Source organism: Chiloscyllium plagiosum, chromosome 2 (assembly GCF_004010195.1).
Source record: "Chiloscyllium plagiosum isolate BGI_BamShark_2017 chromosome 2, ASM401019v2, whole genome shotgun sequence".
In the NCBI taxonomy this organism is placed as follows: domain Eukaryota; kingdom Metazoa; phylum Chordata; class Chondrichthyes; order Orectolobiformes; family Hemiscylliidae; genus Chiloscyllium; species Chiloscyllium plagiosum.
In genome coordinates, this window is record NC_057711.1 from 111,978,613 (window position 1) to 111,998,500 (window position 19,888).

The following is a 19,888-nucleotide window of genomic DNA, read 5'->3' on the forward strand; positions in this document are numbered from 1 at the left end:
CATCTTCGCTTTCATGCTCTTCCAAGTAACAGGCACAACCTCCCTGGCCCATTCAATTCACTTGAAAGCAAGACAGACAATTGCCTGGAGACTCGATCCATTATATTGGTTACAGCTCCAAGCTGAATGCATGCAGTGGTAAGAACAGGTGCTATATAAATGGTACCTCATGCAATGCATGGGACACTTGTTCGTGGTTGTCTGCTGAAACAGTGCAAGCCCTGGGACTGCTTTTCAGCATTAAAAAGTTTTAAAAGCTCAGGTTTTTTTTGCAGGAGATTGACCAGGACATAAAACAAAATACACACCAAAGGAAGGCATTATACCTGGTAGAGATGACTGAATTTGTGAAAGAATTATGGAGCAGTTCTGAACAGCAGATGGCCTATCAGCCTATGAAGTCTCTTCCAGCTCTTATGAAGAAAAATCCAGCTAGTCCCATACTCTGCTTTTATCCTGTACCCTTGCAAACTTTTATCCTTTAAGTATATCGCTAATTCCATTATGGAGACTGTAGAATATAGTCAAGCAATACATCCCAAATTCGAACCCACTTGTTCCACCAAACATCTTTTATTCATTTGCAAACTGGCTAGAGCAATTATGTTAATGTTCCCTCTGGTTAAACATCCTACAGTCTTTGGAACCCTTTGCTCTCTATTCATTTTATTTTCCCATTGAGTCAACAGATGAGAGCTTAGCAATAAGAAAAAAGAGCCAGTTTACAGTCTGAATTGATGTTATCTCATATGACATTAAACTAGGTTTCAATATACATAACCAATTGCAAATATTGCAACGATGTCAGCGTTGGAGGGACAGTTGGGGTCATTTGCTTTGCACTGTGCTCCCCTCTACTAAATGCAGTTGACCCTGTTATTTTCCAACCTTGAAATTGTTTGATGACCAGGACTACTCCATTTAGTCTTGTCCAAGATTATTTTCCCTTTCATATCAGAATCCAATTTGCCAGCTCTCTTTCCAAAGTTGACTTTAGGATTAGTGTCATAACCAAGTTTGGGAAGTACTGTGGTGCAGATTGCGTGGCTCAGGATGCTTCAGAGAACTGCCGTTGGTTGGCTGAAATTGCCAAAGTGAACCCAATGACTGATCCAGTGAAGCTGTTCTCTAATGAGACTTTTCTTAATCTCAAGTACAACAATTTCAATGTTAGGGATTTTGTTCCATCACCTGATGTTGTAAATAAGCTAAGTGACAATGGATTGCTTCTAGTTACTGCAGGAGGTTGTCTGAGTGACATGCCCTGTAATGAAGTGATGCCAGAAGCACTGCCGGTTGACATTGACCTTTACTCCAAGACTAACCTCACACTCTTTCCAAAATCCACAATACCAAATCTTGAGCTAGCTTTGATAGGCAATGGTTCAGATCATTAACCAATGTTATTAGAGAGGATAGTCTCAAGGTTGCAAAAGTCTGTACTGGATGCAGCATTATGCGGTTCAGATCTTGAAGTATGAGGACAGGTGTGGGTTGACACAAGTTCTTGGTTTTCTTCAGGTTCACTGTCAGGCCAACATGGTCTGAGGCCAGGGCAATCAACAGCAACTGAATATTCTCCAATGTATGTGAGAGTATCCTGAATAGGAGTTCACTTAGTTGCTGTTCATTAATATTGAGCCTTTGAAAGTTAAAGATGTTGCCATCTGTCCTGAATTAAGCGGTACATCTATGTACATAGATGTATTCAGGAACATGGCTGAGAAGAACATGACAAACAGATTTGGAGCCAATGCAAATGAATAATTTTTATTGTCACATGTATTTTACAGTGAGATAAAGAGTAAAATAGTGAAAAGCATTTCTACCACTGCCACAATCTGGCGCCAGTTCGAATAGTTTTGAGAATAATAAAAAAAATCTTAAAGAGTCCATCATTCCCGAGCCAGCTCATCAATGACATCTGCATTGATGTTCCTCCTCCGAAACCTTGCCTCTGTTGAGACCTGAACCAACCAACGTAGAAATCGCCACTCTTCAGGCGCCATCTTTCAAACTCAGCTAATTCTCCTCTGCCTCCACCTCGCCATTGCCCATGCCAGACCCACCAATGTCATAGCTGCATATCTCACTGCTGGCCCATCTCAATGTCACTGAGCTGCCCTTTCACCTCTCTTTAGGTGCCATCTTTCACCACTGGGCCGTTTCTCTTCCATGGCCACCAGCACAGGACCAAATCAATGACCAAGTCGCTGATCCTCAAGCACCATCTTTGGCCGCTGGGCCTACCCTGCCAATGTCATCTCCACTGATGCAGCAGCTGCCTATTTTGACACCAGGTCCCATGCTCGTTTTGGGAAAGTAAGTAGGGGCCCAGTCACTGTCGCCACAAAATCCATATTGGGTTCACTCAAGTCCTCACTGGGATTCCTCACCACTGCCAATCGAAGTAAAGGGAAGTAAGAGAAAAAGGAAAAGAGCAGCGGTCAAAGTGGACGGGCCCCGGCACAGGAGCCCTACTCCGCCCCCATCTTGACCAATAAACAGCCTTGCTTGGTGCCACTGGTTAGAGACAAAATTCTGAAGATTCTGGAATCCAAGGGACAGGCAGGTGGCTGGAAGAACACAGCAACCCAGGCAGCATCAGGAGGTGTAGAAGTCGATGTTTCGGGTGTAACCCTTATTCAAGACTGGAGGTGGGTGTGGGGGGAGCTGCAGATAAAGGGGATGGTGAGGCAGGGTGGTGAAGTGGGGATAGGTAGAGGGTACAATCTGATTGGTCAATGGGAGGAATTAATTTGGTTGGTGGCAGGCAGAATGGAAGGGAGGGGGAAGAGGCTGGGAAGGGACATTATTTGAAATTGGAGACTCAACTCAATGTTGAGATCTCCGGGCTGTAGGCTGCCCAGGTGGAAGATGAGTGTTGCTCCTCCAATTTATGGCAATGAAGGAGGCCAATGATGGTTATGTCAGAAAGAGAGTGGGAAGGGGAATTAACATGGGCAGTGACTGGTTGCAGTAAAGGTATCCAATGGTGCGCCGCCTTGTATTGCACTGGCCATCATGAAATTAATATTTGACACTGAACATCTTTTTTGGCCAGCCACATTTGTACAGAACCATCCACAGACCTTCATTACCTTGCATTTGACTGAAGTGACATTCACCTCAAAATCACCAAAGGATGAACGTTGTTCAGTTTTTTGCTACAAACTGACTATTTTTGATCCTAGGAAGTCGCAAATGGTATTGAACAGAGTAAAATAATCAGGAAACATCCTACTTCTAATCTTGTGATGGAGTGAAAGTGTTCAGAATGTCATGTTTGTGACGGCATCATTAACTTAAGGTAAAGTGAATGAGGTCATGTGACTGCATGTCCAGGTCATTTGTTTGTTAAAAGGGGGCCCAGATCAATTCCCGGTGAAAAGATGTAAGGTGTTTACACTTGTGACAATGACAGCAGTCTATGTGCAAACAGTCATGCAGGAGACTTCTAGACTCAAAGGGCCCAGAAAAATGTTGAGAATGTCGGATTGCACACAGTTATGCCTGAAATGGCTCAGTTATTTTCACAATAAAGCAGACTTGTATTTGTATCTGGACACGAGGCCCGTGTGATTCACACTGCTGAGGAGATGAGATTTAAAAACAGAAAGGATTCTATGACTTCTCTCGCATTTTAGGTAAGCATTCAAAGGTCTGGGAGCAACAGAGGGCAGTTAGATGCCACAGAGTTCAACATGCAGGGATGTAATTGCGAGCTTATACTTGGAATAGAAAGACAATGTCATGGTGAGTTTAGAAGTTGAAAGATTTGTTCAGCTTAAGCTATAGGGAGATATCTACAGGAAAGTTCACACCTTTTAAAACAGTGCTCAAGTAAAAGGTTTCCAGTCTGCTAAAAGAGCCAAGAATCATTTTGGAGTGGTCTGGGAGAACTCAATATCCATTTAAAGGATAGTTAAACATCTGCCTGATATATAGTATTTTGTTAAAAGTTATGTCCTGTGCTTTAAAGTCTAAGTTGCTGATTAAAAATAGTGTTTAGTGAATTTGCTTTTAATCTGTTTGTTGCAGAAAGTGTCTTAAAACTGGATACCTCATTGTGACGTCCCGTCAACTCTTAGCAACGTTCAACAGTACCTGTTTTTAAAAATGGAGGTCTCCACAGGAATTGTAATAAAGATCATTGATGAAGGAGTTGAACATTATTGGGCCTCAAACATAATCCTCAAGGACTCGAGCATCAATGTCCTGGGATTGAGTACTTGACTTCTGATTGCCATTACTGTCTTCCTTTGTGCAAGCAACTCCAATTAGATTCCCATTGACTTCCGTTCTGTGAGGGCCACAGGAGGCCAAATGCTGTCACCCTGATCTTATAGCACCTTTTGTTCAGTAACACAGCCCACAGCACTTTACAGAATCAAATATCAAACAGAATTAGAAACAGAGTCTTATAAGGGGATGCTCGGACAGGAAGCTTGATTTTATAAGGAGCCTTAAAAAGGAGAGGTAGTGATGAAGGGAGAGAATTCTGGAGCTCTGGCTCTAAGCAGCTGATGACAGAGCTGCCAACGGTACACCAACAAGAAAAATATCAGATGTGCGCAAGAGGGCAGGAGTGGAGGAACACAAAGGTCTCAGGAGACTGTGGGGGTTAAACAGATAGGGTGGAGTAAGGCTAAGGAGTTATGAGTAAAACTATTAAAAAATGTTTAAATCAAGCCATTTTTACCAGACTTCCTAAAGTTAGGCAAATGAATTTCTAATATATCATGAGTCATCAGACTGTTTGTCTTGGTTCCTTGCTCAGTTCACAGCAGGAGTCTAAGTTGAATAAAAAAGCTCACTGAAATGTATCTTTGGTAGAATGACTTGCCAAACCAGTTTCCTCCTAGCGTTTAGGAAAAGGCACCCTCCCCGCCCCCACCACCACCAGTCTCTCTTTCTCTCTCTCTTTTCACTTCCTGGTGAAACAGAATCGACATTATTGAAGGTCAGCTTGCCCAGTCTCTATCAACACAGGAAGTCGCATTCTGGGAAGGGGGATGGTCAAAGGACTGACCAGAGACAGGAGGTGCAAACCTTGTCATCTTACAGGAATGTAACAAATGTAACATAAGGCAGTAAAATAAAACAAATCATGTGAAAAACAGGAAGGACAAGGCAAAAACAAAACAAAACACCCAAGGATAAAACAGCAAACTACAAATATTCCTAAACTGTTTTGAGAAGGATAGTAATCATAGCAAATTATAGGTTCTCGGTTATCTTATACTTGTTCCATTGGTTGAATATGAGATGGGGTACAATATTTAATGGGAGGTCTTGCGGCACGGAGGGAAGTGTTCCTGCCTTTGAATCAGAATCGCCATTTTCAAATCCCACTCCACAACTTGATGGCCAAGGGATTCATCACACAACCAAACCAGTTTGTAATTTGTAAATCCTTCCAACACACACCAGTGGTAGGCAGTAAGAGCAGGAGTGTCTCCTGGTCATTTATGTGATGGATAAAAAGTTGGAGCGTTTGCCATCAATAACCATAGCTCCAGACCACAATATACATGTAAAAATGCACATTACTCTGCATGTTGCCATAGCACCTTGGACTCATTGAATGAGCCAGAACACACAATCACCTCCATAAAATTTAATCTTCAGAAAACCAGACAGGGTGAGTATTTGGTTTTTTTTTGGCAAGAGAGAGCGATCTAGCTCTAAAAAGATAGAATCCAGTGGCAGTATTTCACAACTTCAGATCAGTTGCTGCGCTTAGCATCTGTGTTAACACGTGCTTTGTGAATAGTTTGACAAAAAAGTGACGAGTTTCTTGAACACTGGAAAAGAGAAATATTCAACTATGCTGTCAATCAGGTTCTGAGCAAATTGTGTGCCCTTGCATCTACTGCATTTCCTCTTCCAAGTGGTCAAGGTCATGGCTTTGCAAGTTAGCTTTAAATGTGATGATTGTTGATGATTTCATCATTAGAGTGAAAGGTGTATATAACTGAAATACTGCTGGACATAACAATGCTGCAAATTTGTGCATCAAAACATGTTAATAAAGGACATTAAACATGTAACGTGATTCCTCACTGGTAGTATTGGATGAAACAAAATGTAAAATAACTGCAGTGTGATCATCAGAATCAGTGATATAAACAGTGTCCTCCTTGTTTCATACATCCACGTGACAAGCTGTTTTGCATCATTAAGGTTTGTGGTTTTCACTGACAGACTGGAGTATCCCAAATTCATGAGATTTTCACAGCATTCAACTAATGGGAAGCTGAAGTTGTTTCAGTCAAACATTCAATTTATCCATGAAAGAAAAGAATTAGGCACTTCATCATTCCATAAATGCCCCAGTGTTTCAGAAACCATAAATTACTTCTAAAATATAGTGAGTCTGTATTGAAGACATATGTGGTAGCCATTTTGCAGAACCCCAGCTCCCATTAATAGTAGAGAGGTGAATGGCAAGCATTTCAGTTTTGGTTGCAGAGAGAGAGAAATAAATCCTAAAAGCATCGATATGAGTCTCTTGCACACCCCCAGCCTCTCCACCAATCCTCTGAATCAAGTAAGATTGCAGAAAATGGACAGCAAAATTTAGGCTGACATTCTAGTGTAACAATAGGAGTCCTGCATGGTCTGGGAGAAATGTTAAACCAAGACACCACCTGCCACTGTTGGGGTGGAATCCTTTGCCATCAACTACCTCAAAGAGGAGCAGGGAGTTTTCCTCCCATGTCCTGGCCAACTTTAATCCCTCAACCAACATCCTAACAGTCAGGTTATTATCTCACAACTGCTATTGGCTTTTGCAAATTGTCTGCCACATTTCATACATTAAACAACAACAGCACTGGTTGTTAAAGTGCTTTAAGGAATCCAGAAGTCATGAAAGGTGCTGTGGAAACTCAGACTCTCTCTTTTCTCAACCGAATGAAAAATTGTAGTCCTATACCTTTAATTATCTTGGTGCCACATTCAAGAATTTGTTCCGAAACACTTCAACCTCTCATACAACCCATCACAAAACTCTTAGACAAAGCCTATGTTTACTCTTTCTAATTCTGGCTTCTTAATCTTAGTATCCATTTTTGCCTGACGGTGCCCATGTGAAGCACTTGGGAATTCTTTTTGGGATGACTAGCACGCTACATAAATTCTTGCTGTCTGCAACATCTACCTGTTCTGCTACACTACACTGTCAATTTAAATTGTGTAAATTTCAATTTTGGAATCTCCACTCTGTGAGCAAGACAAACAGAAACCCCTCTAAAATAAAACAAAAGGAAAAGTGGCTGAAATATCCAACACGTCAGGCAACATCTGCAAACAGAAATAGAGTATGACTCTTCTTCATAAACAGTGTGCCTGGGAGAGAACAAAAGGGAAGGATAGGGTGGAGAACACGAGAAATCAACTGACAAGAGATACAAGGCATAAGGTAAAGAAACAAAAAGCTATTTGCATTGGAGGTGCAAATGACTGATTAGCAGCTGACTAAATGCAAATTTGAGGATCAGTACCAATTAAAGAATCCAGACAGTGAGTAAAGAGGCCATTTGGCCCATCAAGTCTGCAAAGAGAGCATCCCACCCAAACTAAACCTCCCACCCTATCCACATAACTCTCCATTTCCCTTGGCTAACCCACCTAGCCTCCACATGATGAGCAATTTAGCATGGCCAATCCACCTAACCTGCACATCTTTGGACTATGGGAGGAAATGGAAGCACCTGGAGGAAATTCACACAGTCATGGGGAGAAAATGCAAACTCCACATGGAACACCCAAAGCTGGAATCGAACCCGGGTCCCTGGCACTGTGAGGCAGCAGTGCTTCCAAAGTGCGTTTTAAAGTCAATTAATAATGAAAGAAACAAGATAAAATGGGTGCAGCAGTTATGGTCTGAAATTAATGAATAATTGTTGCATCTTGAAGACTGTAAAGTGCGAAGGGGAAAGATGAGGTGCTAGTCTTAGAGCTTGCTTCTAGCTTCACTGGGACACTGTAGCAGGTCAAAGACAGAAAGGTCTGCATGGAAGCACAGTCAAAAGTAGAAATGACAAGCAACTGGAAGCTCAGAGTCATGCCTGAAGACTGAGTGGAGGTCTTCTGCAAAACTGTTACCCACTTTGTGTCTGGCCTCCCCACTGTACAGCAGCCCAGTTCATGAGCAGGACTAAATTGAATGAACTAACAACTAAGTCACCCCTTGGAAGTGGTGTTTATGGTCATGAAAATTAACCTTGCCGTCACGGCTAAGTAATATTGCGACAACATCCAGGGCTTATACACGTATAACCTAATGGTATTCAAATTAATTCTTTATTAACACAATAATAAAAGAAAACAAAATATGGAAATGTAACCAAACTGAAGGGTGGGCAGGAAAATTCTATTCAGGATACAGGAGCACAGGGATTATGTCAGCCTGCCAATGGGAACAATATATGCACAATGTTCCATTCTCTCCTACATTGTTCACTTTGATTGATGCCAAGAAGGGAGGACAGGATTTTTAAAACATTCATTCATGGGAAGTGAGTGTCACTGGATGGGCCAGCATTCACTGCATCCCTCCGCTGCCCTTGTGAAAGTGGCTATGAGCTGCTTTACTGAACCCGTGCAGTCTGTTTTTTGTAGAAAGACTCAATGTTGTTAAATAGGTAAAAAATGACAATGATTATATCACACAGTCTTACTGTGTATAGGTTAAATATAGAATTATTGACAGACACCAACAGAACTGAGTGGCAGAGAGGGTGTCGTAAACCTCAGTGGCAAACAACTCATTCTAGGCAATATAGCAGCTGCTTACTGGAGCACAGGAAGGACACACTAGGATAGATGAAAGGGCAAGAGTAAAGAATCGATTCAATTTCCAGACAGTTTGATGCATCGATGTTGATTTTCTTTCTGCTACATTGTCACAACTAACTATAATTTTATTCCCCACCCATCAGCGAGGTACCTGATGCAGAGAAACTCATTTGTACAACAGACTTTAAGGCAAACTGTTGGTTTATACCAGATATTTACGAGATAAGGAGTGCACACTATTACCTTGGGCCCAATTTACCATGCTCATGCATGAAAAAAAATGAGCAAGATCCAAGACTTAAGGACTTGTCTTTAAAAGGTACATGTAACATAAATCAGATATGAGCATTATAACAGAGTTACAGCATGACTTTCAGCTAAATAAGTTAATGCTGAATTCATCTCCTCTGTATCTTCAACCTCTCAGAATAATTGTTCACTCCTTTTTGCCTCAAATGTTCACCTTGCTTCCCTGAAAAGCTATTCGCTTTAGTCTTAAGATCCCTATAGTTACCATTCTCTGAGGAATTAATTTTTTCCTGGGTTCATTTTGGGAAATATTAGAAAATATCTAATGCTAATCACCTCTTTTGAGGTTTTGGATTGTCAATTTTTTTCTGGATCTGTTATGGGCAATATGGAAGTCAGAATTCCCCTATTATAGTCATAGATCCAGACAGCATGGAAACAGACCCTTCGGTCTAACTTGTCCACACTGACCAAACCACCTAGCTGCGTTTGGCCCTTATCTCTCCAAACCTTTCCTGTTCATGTACTTATCAAAATATTGGAACTGTACCTGCATCCACCACTTCCATACACAAACCACTTGGGGGCAATTTATTTACACCATGTCCTTTTTAAATCTTTCCCCTCTGACCCTCAAAGTATGCCACCCAAGTTTTGAACTCCCCCACCCTAGGGAAAAGACTCTTGTCATTCACCTTATCTCTGTCCATCATGATTTCATAAACCTTTACAAGGTCATCCTTTGAGGTTTCATTCAGAGTGTTATTTTGCTGAATCGCCTGTCTAACTTAAGTTACACTAAGTTCCAATTAGCCGTGGCTAGCCACCTTGCCAACCTATACGGGACAGGGTCCAACTTAAGGTCTCTCCTTAGCATGTTTAAATCCTTCTCTCTGTCCTCTTCCATCCTCTGGACTCTTGTTGCCAGAGCTAAGGGCTTCCTGCACTCTGATCTCTTCTGCCATTCTCTGTGTGCTTTTACTGTCTAACTTCAATATCTGGGTATTCCTAAAAAAAAAACTGTCTCATTCTCTACTTCTGAAAACTCATTTTAAAATGTCATAACTTTTGGCTTGACATTCAACTTGAAATAATCCCCTCTGAAAAGCCAGAGATATTTTTCTATCTTAAAATTGCACTATCCCCATCAATTGTGAGATGTTTCTCATTGAATCTGCTTGAAGAGGTGGCTGAATGTGGGAATTGCCTTGATTTGATTTTCCATCCTCAACAACTGCACAGCTAATTAAAATTCAATATCTGATTTACACTTGGATGATACAAGTGAGTCGCATCTCTTGTGATGCAAGATGTGTGATTTATGTATATAACCATCATTTATTTTAGAGTGTGGATTTTGAACTAGTGCCTTATAGGTTTTAGTCTTTATGTATGAAATGCTTTAATAATTAAGACAGAAGATGTGATTAGATCAGATCAGATCACCTTACAGGCCCTTCGGCCCAACAAGTCCTCACCGACCCGCCAAAGCGCAACCCACCCATATCCCTACATCTACACCTTACCTAACACTACGGGCAATTTAGCATGGCCAATTCACCTGACCTGCACATCTTTGGACTGTGGGAGGAAACCCACGCAGACACGGGGAGAACGTGCAAACTCCACACAGTCCGTCGCCTGAGGCGGGAATTGAACCCGGGTCTCTGGCGCTGTGAGGCAGCAGTGCTAATCACTGTGCCACCGTGCCGCCCACAACGTTGTCAGCATATCTGCAGCCATTAATTTAAGTCAGTTTATGTCACAGAACAAGTAACTCAGGAATTCTTGATGTTATAATGGGAATTTGCATTATGAGAATTTTACAATCTGAGAGTGTGAAAATTAAAAGGCATCAGTTTGTGTTTGGAATTGAAGTTCAAGAATTAATTCAGTGGTTTAAGAAAATCCATAAATTGGAAAATTTATGAGGGCAGTTGACAGACGACCTGGCTGAGGTCAAATGCAAGAACAGTTTATCCTGGAGAAAAGAGTTAGTTCAGAACAATTAAGAAGTAGGCTACCTCACTGTGAAGGTTTAGTTTGAAAATTCCACACCAGAACTGTTTGGTTAGAGACATCATGGAAGTATTTGAAGCAAAGAAAGCTTAACCTTAGTTGTTTGAATAATCAACAAAAAGACCATCAAGCTTTCAAGACCAGGGACTGAAAGAAATAATTAATTCAGAGTCATACAGCACAGAAACATTTCAACTGGTCCATGCTTAACCTAATCCCAAACCAAATTAGTCCCAGCTGTCTGCTCTTGACTAGTATCCATCCAAACCTTAACTATTAATGTACCAATCAAATGTCTTTTAAACATTGTAACTGTGCCCACATCCACCATTTCCTCAGGAAGTTCACTCCACAAGTGAATCACCCTCTGTGCAAAAAAAAAATTGCCCCTCGTGACATTTTTAAATCTCTCACCTTAAAAATGTGCCTGCTAGACTTGAAATCCCTCTTCCGAGGGAAAAGACAACTAATCCTATCTATACCTCTTTTTATTTTACAACCTCCTAAGCTCGAGTGAATAAAATCCCAGCCTATTCAGGCTTTATAACATAAACCTTCCATACTTTGCAACATCACTTCTGAACCCTCTCCGGATGGATAATATCCTTTCTATAACTAGGCAACCAGAACTGGACACAGTATTCCAGAAGAGGCCTCACCAATGTCCTGTAAAACCTCAACATGATTTCTCAACTCCTACAGGGAGTGAAGACTGCAGATGCTGGAGATTAGAGTCAAGAGTGTGGTGCTGAAAAAGCTCAGCAGGTCGGCAGCATCCAAGGCGCAGGAGAATCGATGTTTCAGGCAAAAGCCCTTAATCAGGACTGAGTTAATGTGACCACAGCCAAAGTCTGGGTTTTACTTTCAAAATCTGCACAGAGATTGGAGTTCCCAACTCCTGTACTCAAAGGTCTGAGTAAGCAATGAATGCAAGCATGCTAAATGTCTTTAACCACCTGTCTATAATGTAACGGAAACTTCAAACAATTAGGTCCCTGTGTTCTCCAACAAACCTAAGGCGATTTCATTAATTGTGTAAGCCCTACCCTTGTTGTTTTTTGTACTAAATTGCAACACTTTGTATTATTCAGATTGAACTCCACCTGCCATTTTCTAGCCCACTGACCCATTGATCAAGATCCCTTTGTAATCTTAGAAAACCTTCTTCAGAGTCTACTTTGCCACCAATTGTGGTCTTATCTACAAAATTGTTAATCATGCCTATATTCTCATCCAACCAAAGTCAGACTCTCAGGTCTATAGTTCCCCAGTTTGTCTGCACAACATTAGCCATCCTCCAGTCATCTTCACCCATAGTTATAAATTATGCAAATATTTCTACAAGGGGTCTCGCAATTTCTTCCCTTCCTTCCCACAACATTTTGGGATACATCGTCAGGTCCTGGAGATTGATCCACCTCTGAATTCTTTAAGACCACCCAAACTTCCTCCTCTGTAATGTGAACTTTTTTGCAACATCAAAGTGTATTTCTTTACATTCTTTAGCCTCTATTTCTTTCTCCACATATTTAAAGAAGTAATTGAGAAGGGAACACTGTCTCTTGTATTTGACCATTGAAAAGTGAGGTGTTCGAAATTGATCAGGTTTTATTTTGCTGTGTTTTTTTAAATATTTCAGATTGCGTCATAAGATAGTTGACTGGCTTGTTTTATTTCATCTTCATTTCTTGTGTGTAATGAACTTCTGTTTTATTATTAAAACCAAATCTGAATGATTGAGTGTTTATGTTTATGTTTCAGTGAAAGACCACCTTGTTTACAAGAGCTATAAAGCCAGATTTCAGTCTGGGATCAAACTGGTCTAACAGTAACATCAGCTGGAACCATAACATCCTTCAATTAAAAATGACCTCAGAGGGAAATAGCAAAAAGAAAGGAAGTGTTCCAGAAAGTCAATTTTGCTGGGTATCATCTTAGTTTGGATTCTTAAACTCCAAGATCATTGAATGAGATTAACAAGAAAAATTCGGTTGCACATACCTCACAATCATCACTGGTGAAGATCAGTTCTAATTTATTTTGATGTTGTTCCTGTGTTTCTTCAGACAAATTCCTTTCAAACCAGTGTTGTAATAAATGCCACAATGTGATCTAGTAAATCATGTTCTGTCACTTGAACTCCTTACCTCAAGTCATTTTACCCCACCCTCCCCCATTACAATTATGCAGAGAAATTAGTGGAATGCACATTACCCCACCAAGTAAATACAAAAAGTCCATTGCTCAGAGATCACACAGCTGCCGAAGAACCTCCTTCACATCATGCAGTCAACAGTAACAAAATCAGAATGCCAAGGTCACACAGTAAACCACTTCAGCATAACCACTTCGAGGGAGGAATTTGCAACTGTGTGTGAAACTTTGCAATAAACTGCATTCCGTTATCCTAGAGTCTACACCAAAATTAGTGAACCTTTCACCCAGAATTCTTTTGTTGCAAACCAGTCGATAATAGAAACATTGTTAAACTCCAAACCTTGGCACTGAGACACCCACGCAATTGTAGCTATGCACATCCAAACTTATTCCCCTCTGTCTCCACCACGTCCAACCCACTTCTTTCTTTCCGTTAGGAAAAGCGTCATTTGTATTGAGTAAACCATTATTTAAGTGTTAGTCCAACAGTTCCTCACCCAAAGTGTCTCCCCTTCTTTTGTAGCCTGCAGCAAGAATGTGCCACATTGTTCAATTGGATCAGGACGAAGGTTAGAGGAATTACTGAGGTAACTACAATTCTATTCTCAACCAGAATATCCACTTTTTCCAAAAGGAAGCCACTCAGATAACTTTGAGGAATGAAGAATCCGAGGTAATTGTTTTCACCTTCTTCAGAAGACACCAAGGTGAAATTGACCAAGATTAGAAATCACTGCACAGATCAGTGATTAATTGTTGCCAGTGTATACGACTACACAAAACATCCCAATCAGCATTTACCCACTCAGCTATTGGTGGAACCCAAGTATCTCAAGCCAAATCTGTCCCTCCCAAATACACTCCAAAATATATGGGAACCAAAATGTGCATAGGCCACAATTGTGATCAGGGGGTATCTGAGAACGGATTACGTTAATCAATGTCTCCCTGAAATTAGGAAAACCATATTGTCAGTAAGAATGCAGAACGAGTGGCAATGCATTTTCTACCAAGAAAATGTAGCAGCCTTCATCCAGTTTGGTGAGAAAAATTGCCATAATCACCACAAATTCTGAACAAATGACAGGTCCATCGAAAAGAACAAGGGTACAAGATATATGTGGGAACACCATCACCTGTAAGAGCTTCTCCAAGCAACTTACAAGAATGTTGGCAGTACAGACATGATGGACTGAAGGGCCTCTTCTGCAATGTATACTATAAGCCACTCACCATCATGGCTTGAAAATATAGCATGTTCCTTCAAATGTCTTTGGGTCAAGATCCTGGCGTTCTCTCCTGAATGGCATTGTGTGTCTACCTACAGCACGTGGATTCGCAGTGGTTCATGAAGGCAGCTCACCACCATTTCTTTAAGGGCAGCTAGATACAGGCATTAAGTGTTGGCTCAGTCAGCAACTCTTAAATCCCATGAATGATTTTTTTTTAAAATGACATGTAAGCATTATTGAGGAAATACCAATCCTAAATCAAGATTCTGCAATTCTTTTTCTAACATAATACTTAAGCTTAAGAGGTGACACTTCTAAAGCGAATGATGATCAGAAAGATGCTGTCTTTGGAAGAAGACTAACGATGAAAAGAATTAAGATGTAGTTGGGATCAGGAGTGTGCCAATTAATTAAATATTCCAGATAATCAAGAGGTCCACATATTCAATGTAAAAACACACACTAAGTAATAGAAATATAATGCAGGAGATAAACATATCACTGTTATATTTTATGTACAGCATAAATTACTTTAATAATAATGCAACTTTGCCTTAAATAAATCTTCTCACTCATACCCTGAACTGACTATTTGGCATAGCAGCATTTGAGGAGAATTTGACTTGAAATTGTATCAACTGTTGATGTTGTTAAATCAAATGGCCACACAAAATAAGTATATTTACATTGAGGTAAATAAATTTAAAAATTATAATAACTGGACAGAATGATACAGTTAATTTAACGCCATGTGAGGTATATATTTTTTGCTGGTTTATCAAGAGTGCCAGTTCATGAAGAGCCAGTTAAAGCAAAGGCCACTGTAAATGCTGCTCTTGCCAGTGATACCCACATCCCAAGAAAGCTTTTATTTTAATAAGTGCAACGATTACATAAATCAAGCAGCAGAGGAACTCGCTCTGCAGCCTAACAGGCCTGTATTGTTTGTGCTTCGCAAGAGCTTCCTCACACCCAATGAACGTAGCCTTCCATTTCTTACTCTCTCTATATTCATCTAACTTTCATCCTTTAATGGATCTATAGAAACCAATAACATCCCTTTTCAAGTCTCCACTGCCTTTGGGAGAAGTAATGCAGACAGCTAAAGCATTGAGACATGGTTCCTGGCAGAGATCTGCACCTTAAATGGGTTACACACGACAGGGCAATGCAGAAGGAGTGCTTCGATGTCTCCCCACATGCTTAAATAAATGTAAACTAAGGTCGAACATTTAGGTAACTTTTTGAGTCCAGCGACCTTTCGTCAGAATTGGAACTTGCAACTTCGTTTCATGCAATGTACCCAGGAGCAACACAACACAACAGAAAACTTGGATCTTCACCAGCTCAGTTTGTGTACACGCAGTGTTTAAAGGACTGAATTTGCCTGTAACACATTGGGACATTGACAGATAGCAGACTTTAATTGTCAAACCAGTTAAGCACACAGATGTTTTCTTCATTGTGTAGCTCAGAGTCAATTTTGCGACGTACCATTCTCAATAATTATCCACACAACATGCAAACAATTTTCTGTTCAAAGTCCCATTCAGTTCCCGGGGGTGGAATGAAAAGAAAACAAAATAGCCTTGAAATTGCAAATAATACATGATTTCAAAACTCCATTCGTCAATGAAGAATATTAGCTTACCTCCACTCACTACCCAGATAAATTCAGGATTCATCATCGAAAACAACCAGCAGGGATTTTGCACCTTCCATTGCTCCACAGAATATGATAGCTAGCAGTAAAAATATAACATTTCTGACCTGTCATGTGATAAGGTACTTGAGCTGTCCAAGTAGCCATTTTATTGGCCCAACACTTTCAAATGGAGATATAAAAATTCTCTCCTCATATCTGAAGTTCCTTAACCCTGGTAACACCTTGGTAAACCTCCTCAGAATCCTTTCTGAAGCATTTATTTCAGGAGTCATGAAATGTGGTGCCCAAAACACTGCAGCTGACACCTAACCAGTAACCAAATGTCAGTTGTGTAGTGCTCTCACCTGCGTCAAGACTTACTCCAAAGAACAAAGACATTCCAATGTGGTACTGGGGAAGTGTTGCACTGTTGGAGGTGCCATCATTCAGGTTAGACCCTACCTGGCCTCTGATGTGGATGTAAACGTTCCCAAAGAAAAGCAGTCCTGGCCAACATTTATCCCTCAATCAATCAAAAAACAGATACAACTGGTCATTACCACATGGTTATTTGTGAGAGGTGTTGAGCACAAATGCATTGCCAGGTTTCATAAATTACAACAGTGACTGCACTTCAAAAAGCACTGAGTCATAGAGATTTACAGCACGGAAACAAACATTTCAGTCCATCTTGTCCATACCGACCAAATATCCTAACCTCATTTAGTGCCATTTACCAGCACTTGGCCCATATCCCTCTAAACCCTTCCTATTCATAAACCCATCCAGATGTCTTTTAAATATTACAATTGTACCAGCCTCCACCACGTCCTCTGGCAGCCCATTCCATACACGCACCACTCTCTGCATGAAAAAGTTGCTCCTTAGGTCCTTTTTGAATTTTTCCCCTGACAACCTAAACATGTGCCCTCTAGTTCTGGACTCCCCGACCCCAGGGAAAAGACATTGTCTATGTCCCCTATCCATGCCCCTTATGATCTTATAAATCTCTATAAGGTCACCCCTCAGTCTCCAACACTCCAGGGAAAACAACCCCAGCCTATTCAGCCCCACTCTGGAGCTCAAATCCTCCAACCCTGGCAAATCCTTGTAAATCTTTTCTGAAGCCTTTCAAGTTTGAGAACATCCTTCCAACAGGAGGACCAAATTGCAAACAATATTCCAAAGGTAGCCTAACCAATGTCTTGTACAGCTGCAACATGGCCTCCCAACTCCTATACTCCATGCTTTGTCCAATAAAGGAAAGTGCACCAAACGCTTTCTTCACTATCCTATCTACCTGAGACTCTACTTTCAAGGAGCTATGAACCTGCCCTCCAAGGTCTCTTTGTTCAGCAACACTCCAGAGGACCTTACCATTAAGTATATAAGACCTGCTCTGATTTGCCTTTCCAAAATGCAGCACCTCGCATTTATCTAAATTAAACTCCATCTGCCACTTCTCAGCCCACTGGCCCATCTGATCAAGATCCCGTTGTAATCTGAGGTAACCTTCTTCACTTTCCACTGCACCTCCAATTTTGGTGTCATCTGCAAACTTACTAACTATGCCTCCTATGTTCACATCCAAATCATTTACATAAATGACAAAAAGCAGTGAACCCAGCATCAATTCTTATGGCACACCACTAGTCACCGGCCTCCAGTCTCAAAAACAACCCTCCACAACCACCTTCTGTCTTCTACCTTCAAGCCAGTTCTGTATCCAAATGGCTAGTTCTCCCTGTATTCCATGAAATCTAACCTTGCTAATCAGTCTCCCATGGGGAACCTTGTCAAATGCCTTACTGAAGTCCATATAGATCACATCTACTGCTCTGCCCTCCTCAATCCTCTTTGTTACTTCTTCAAAAAACTCAATCAAGTTCGTGAGAGATGATTTCCCAAACACAAAGTCATGGTGACTATCCCTTATCAGTCCTTGCCTTTCCAAATGCATGTAAATCCTGTCCCTCAGGATTCCCTCCAACAACTTGGCCACCACTGATGTCAGGCTCACCAATCTCTAGTTCCCTGGCTTTTCCTTACCACCTTTCTTGAACAGTGGCACCATGTTAGCCAACCTCCAATCTTCCGTCATCTCACCTGTGACTATCGATGATACAAATATCTCAGCAAGGGGCCCAGCAATCACTTCCTTAGCTTCCCACAGAGTTCTAGGGTACACCTGATCAGGTCCACTTTTATGCGTTTTAAGACATCCAGCACCACTTCAGAGGATGTCAAGTGCTATGGAGATATCCACACTATGAAGTGTGATAGCAGTGCAAGATTTTCTTGTTTTATGAAGTCCCAACCTTACTTTCAAGTTCTATTTCCCCAGTACTTAAGTCAGGTTATCAATATACTTACTCTCTTCTGCTGCAGTGTATATTGTGCCTGGCAACTTCGGATGGGCTTGTGCAGTTTTTGCAGCAATTACAACATTTGCACCATCTTTGGCTGCCTTCAAGGCAATCGCTTTGCCAATGCCACGACTGGCTCCTGTGATGAAGAGAGTACGCCCTGCTAGTTTCCTAAATGGGATACAAGGAACAAAATTTCGTAAACTTTTCATTCACAATTTGAAATAAAACTGAAAAGAGATTGGTGACTTTTTTCCAAAAACAAAAACACTCCTCCACCTTATTTCATTAAAGTTTGCTGAAAACAGCACACCCTTTACTGTCTAAATCTCCATATTTCAGACATGAATCATGAGGATACAATTGTTACAATGTCACCGTCTACCACCATTGAAGTTGACATCTGGTCACCAGAGCAGACTCAGAATCAAACCTGGGAACAGAGAGCTCCAAAGGATAAGGTGCCAACTGAACAAAGAAGTCTTATTAACCTCAAATTCACCTGCTCTGACGTTCACAAACACATTTCCTTCAATGGTGGTTTGTGCCAACTTTGTATATATGACCCTTAGAATGAATTGATTCTGTCTGAATTCCAAGTTATTTCCACATCACATTTGCTTGTTTTGTTAAATCATGTGTTTGTTAAAAAAACGGCACTGAGCTTAGAAACAGGCCATTCAGCTCAACAAATCTATGCTGGAGTTTATTCTTCACAGGAGCCTTTTCTTTCTTTTTTTTTACACACAGACTGGTCCAGCTCCCTCAGAGCCAGCTCTCCGAGTGAACAGGATGTCTGACACTCCTGTTTGTTTTTGTTTTCCCCCCCACACTACCGCCTAACTGTGGTAGTGCTTATTTTTCCCCAGCACCCATGTTGTGTGTGTGCAGGTGTGAGACACAGTGAGAGACACAAGGTGCACGAATCTCTATTTAAATTTCCACCGCCAGGAAGACAGGAAACACCCGAGTAGCCAGTGACAAGCAGTGTCCTTCACATCAAAGGGCGATGCTGTGTGTATTGAGTCGGAAGAGATAGGAGAGGTCTTGAATGAGTACTTTTCTTCAGTATTTACAAATGAGAGGGACCGTATTATTGAAGTCTCTATTTAAATTTCCACCGCCAGGAAGACAGGAAACACCTGAGTAGCCAGTGACAAGCAGTGTCCTTCACATCAAAGGGCGATGCTGTGTGATCAATGCTGTGTGTATTGAGTCGGAAGAGATAGGAGAGATCTTGAATGAGTACTTTTCTTCAGTATTTACAAATGAGAGGGACCGTATTATTGAAGAGGAGAGTATGAAACAGACTGGTAAGCTAGAGGAGATACTTGTTAGGAAGGAAGATGTGTTGGGCATTTTGAAAAACTTGAGGATAGACAAGTCCCCCGGGCCTGACGGGATATATCCTAGGA

At 41.1% G+C, this 19,888-nt stretch overlaps 1 protein-coding gene across 1 annotated transcript in view; it reads right to left on the bottom strand.

Moving 5' to 3' along the window:
* Positions 1-19,888, bottom strand: part of hsdl2 (hydroxysteroid dehydrogenase like 2) — a 129,691-nt gene that overhangs the window by 86,310 nt on the left and 23,493 nt on the right. The window contains exon 2 of the mRNA XM_043715880.1: positions 18,481-18,644. Coding sequence (XP_043571815.1) covers positions 18,481-18,644 — 164 coding nt within the window. The remainder of the gene's footprint in view (positions 1-18,480; positions 18,645-19,888) is intronic.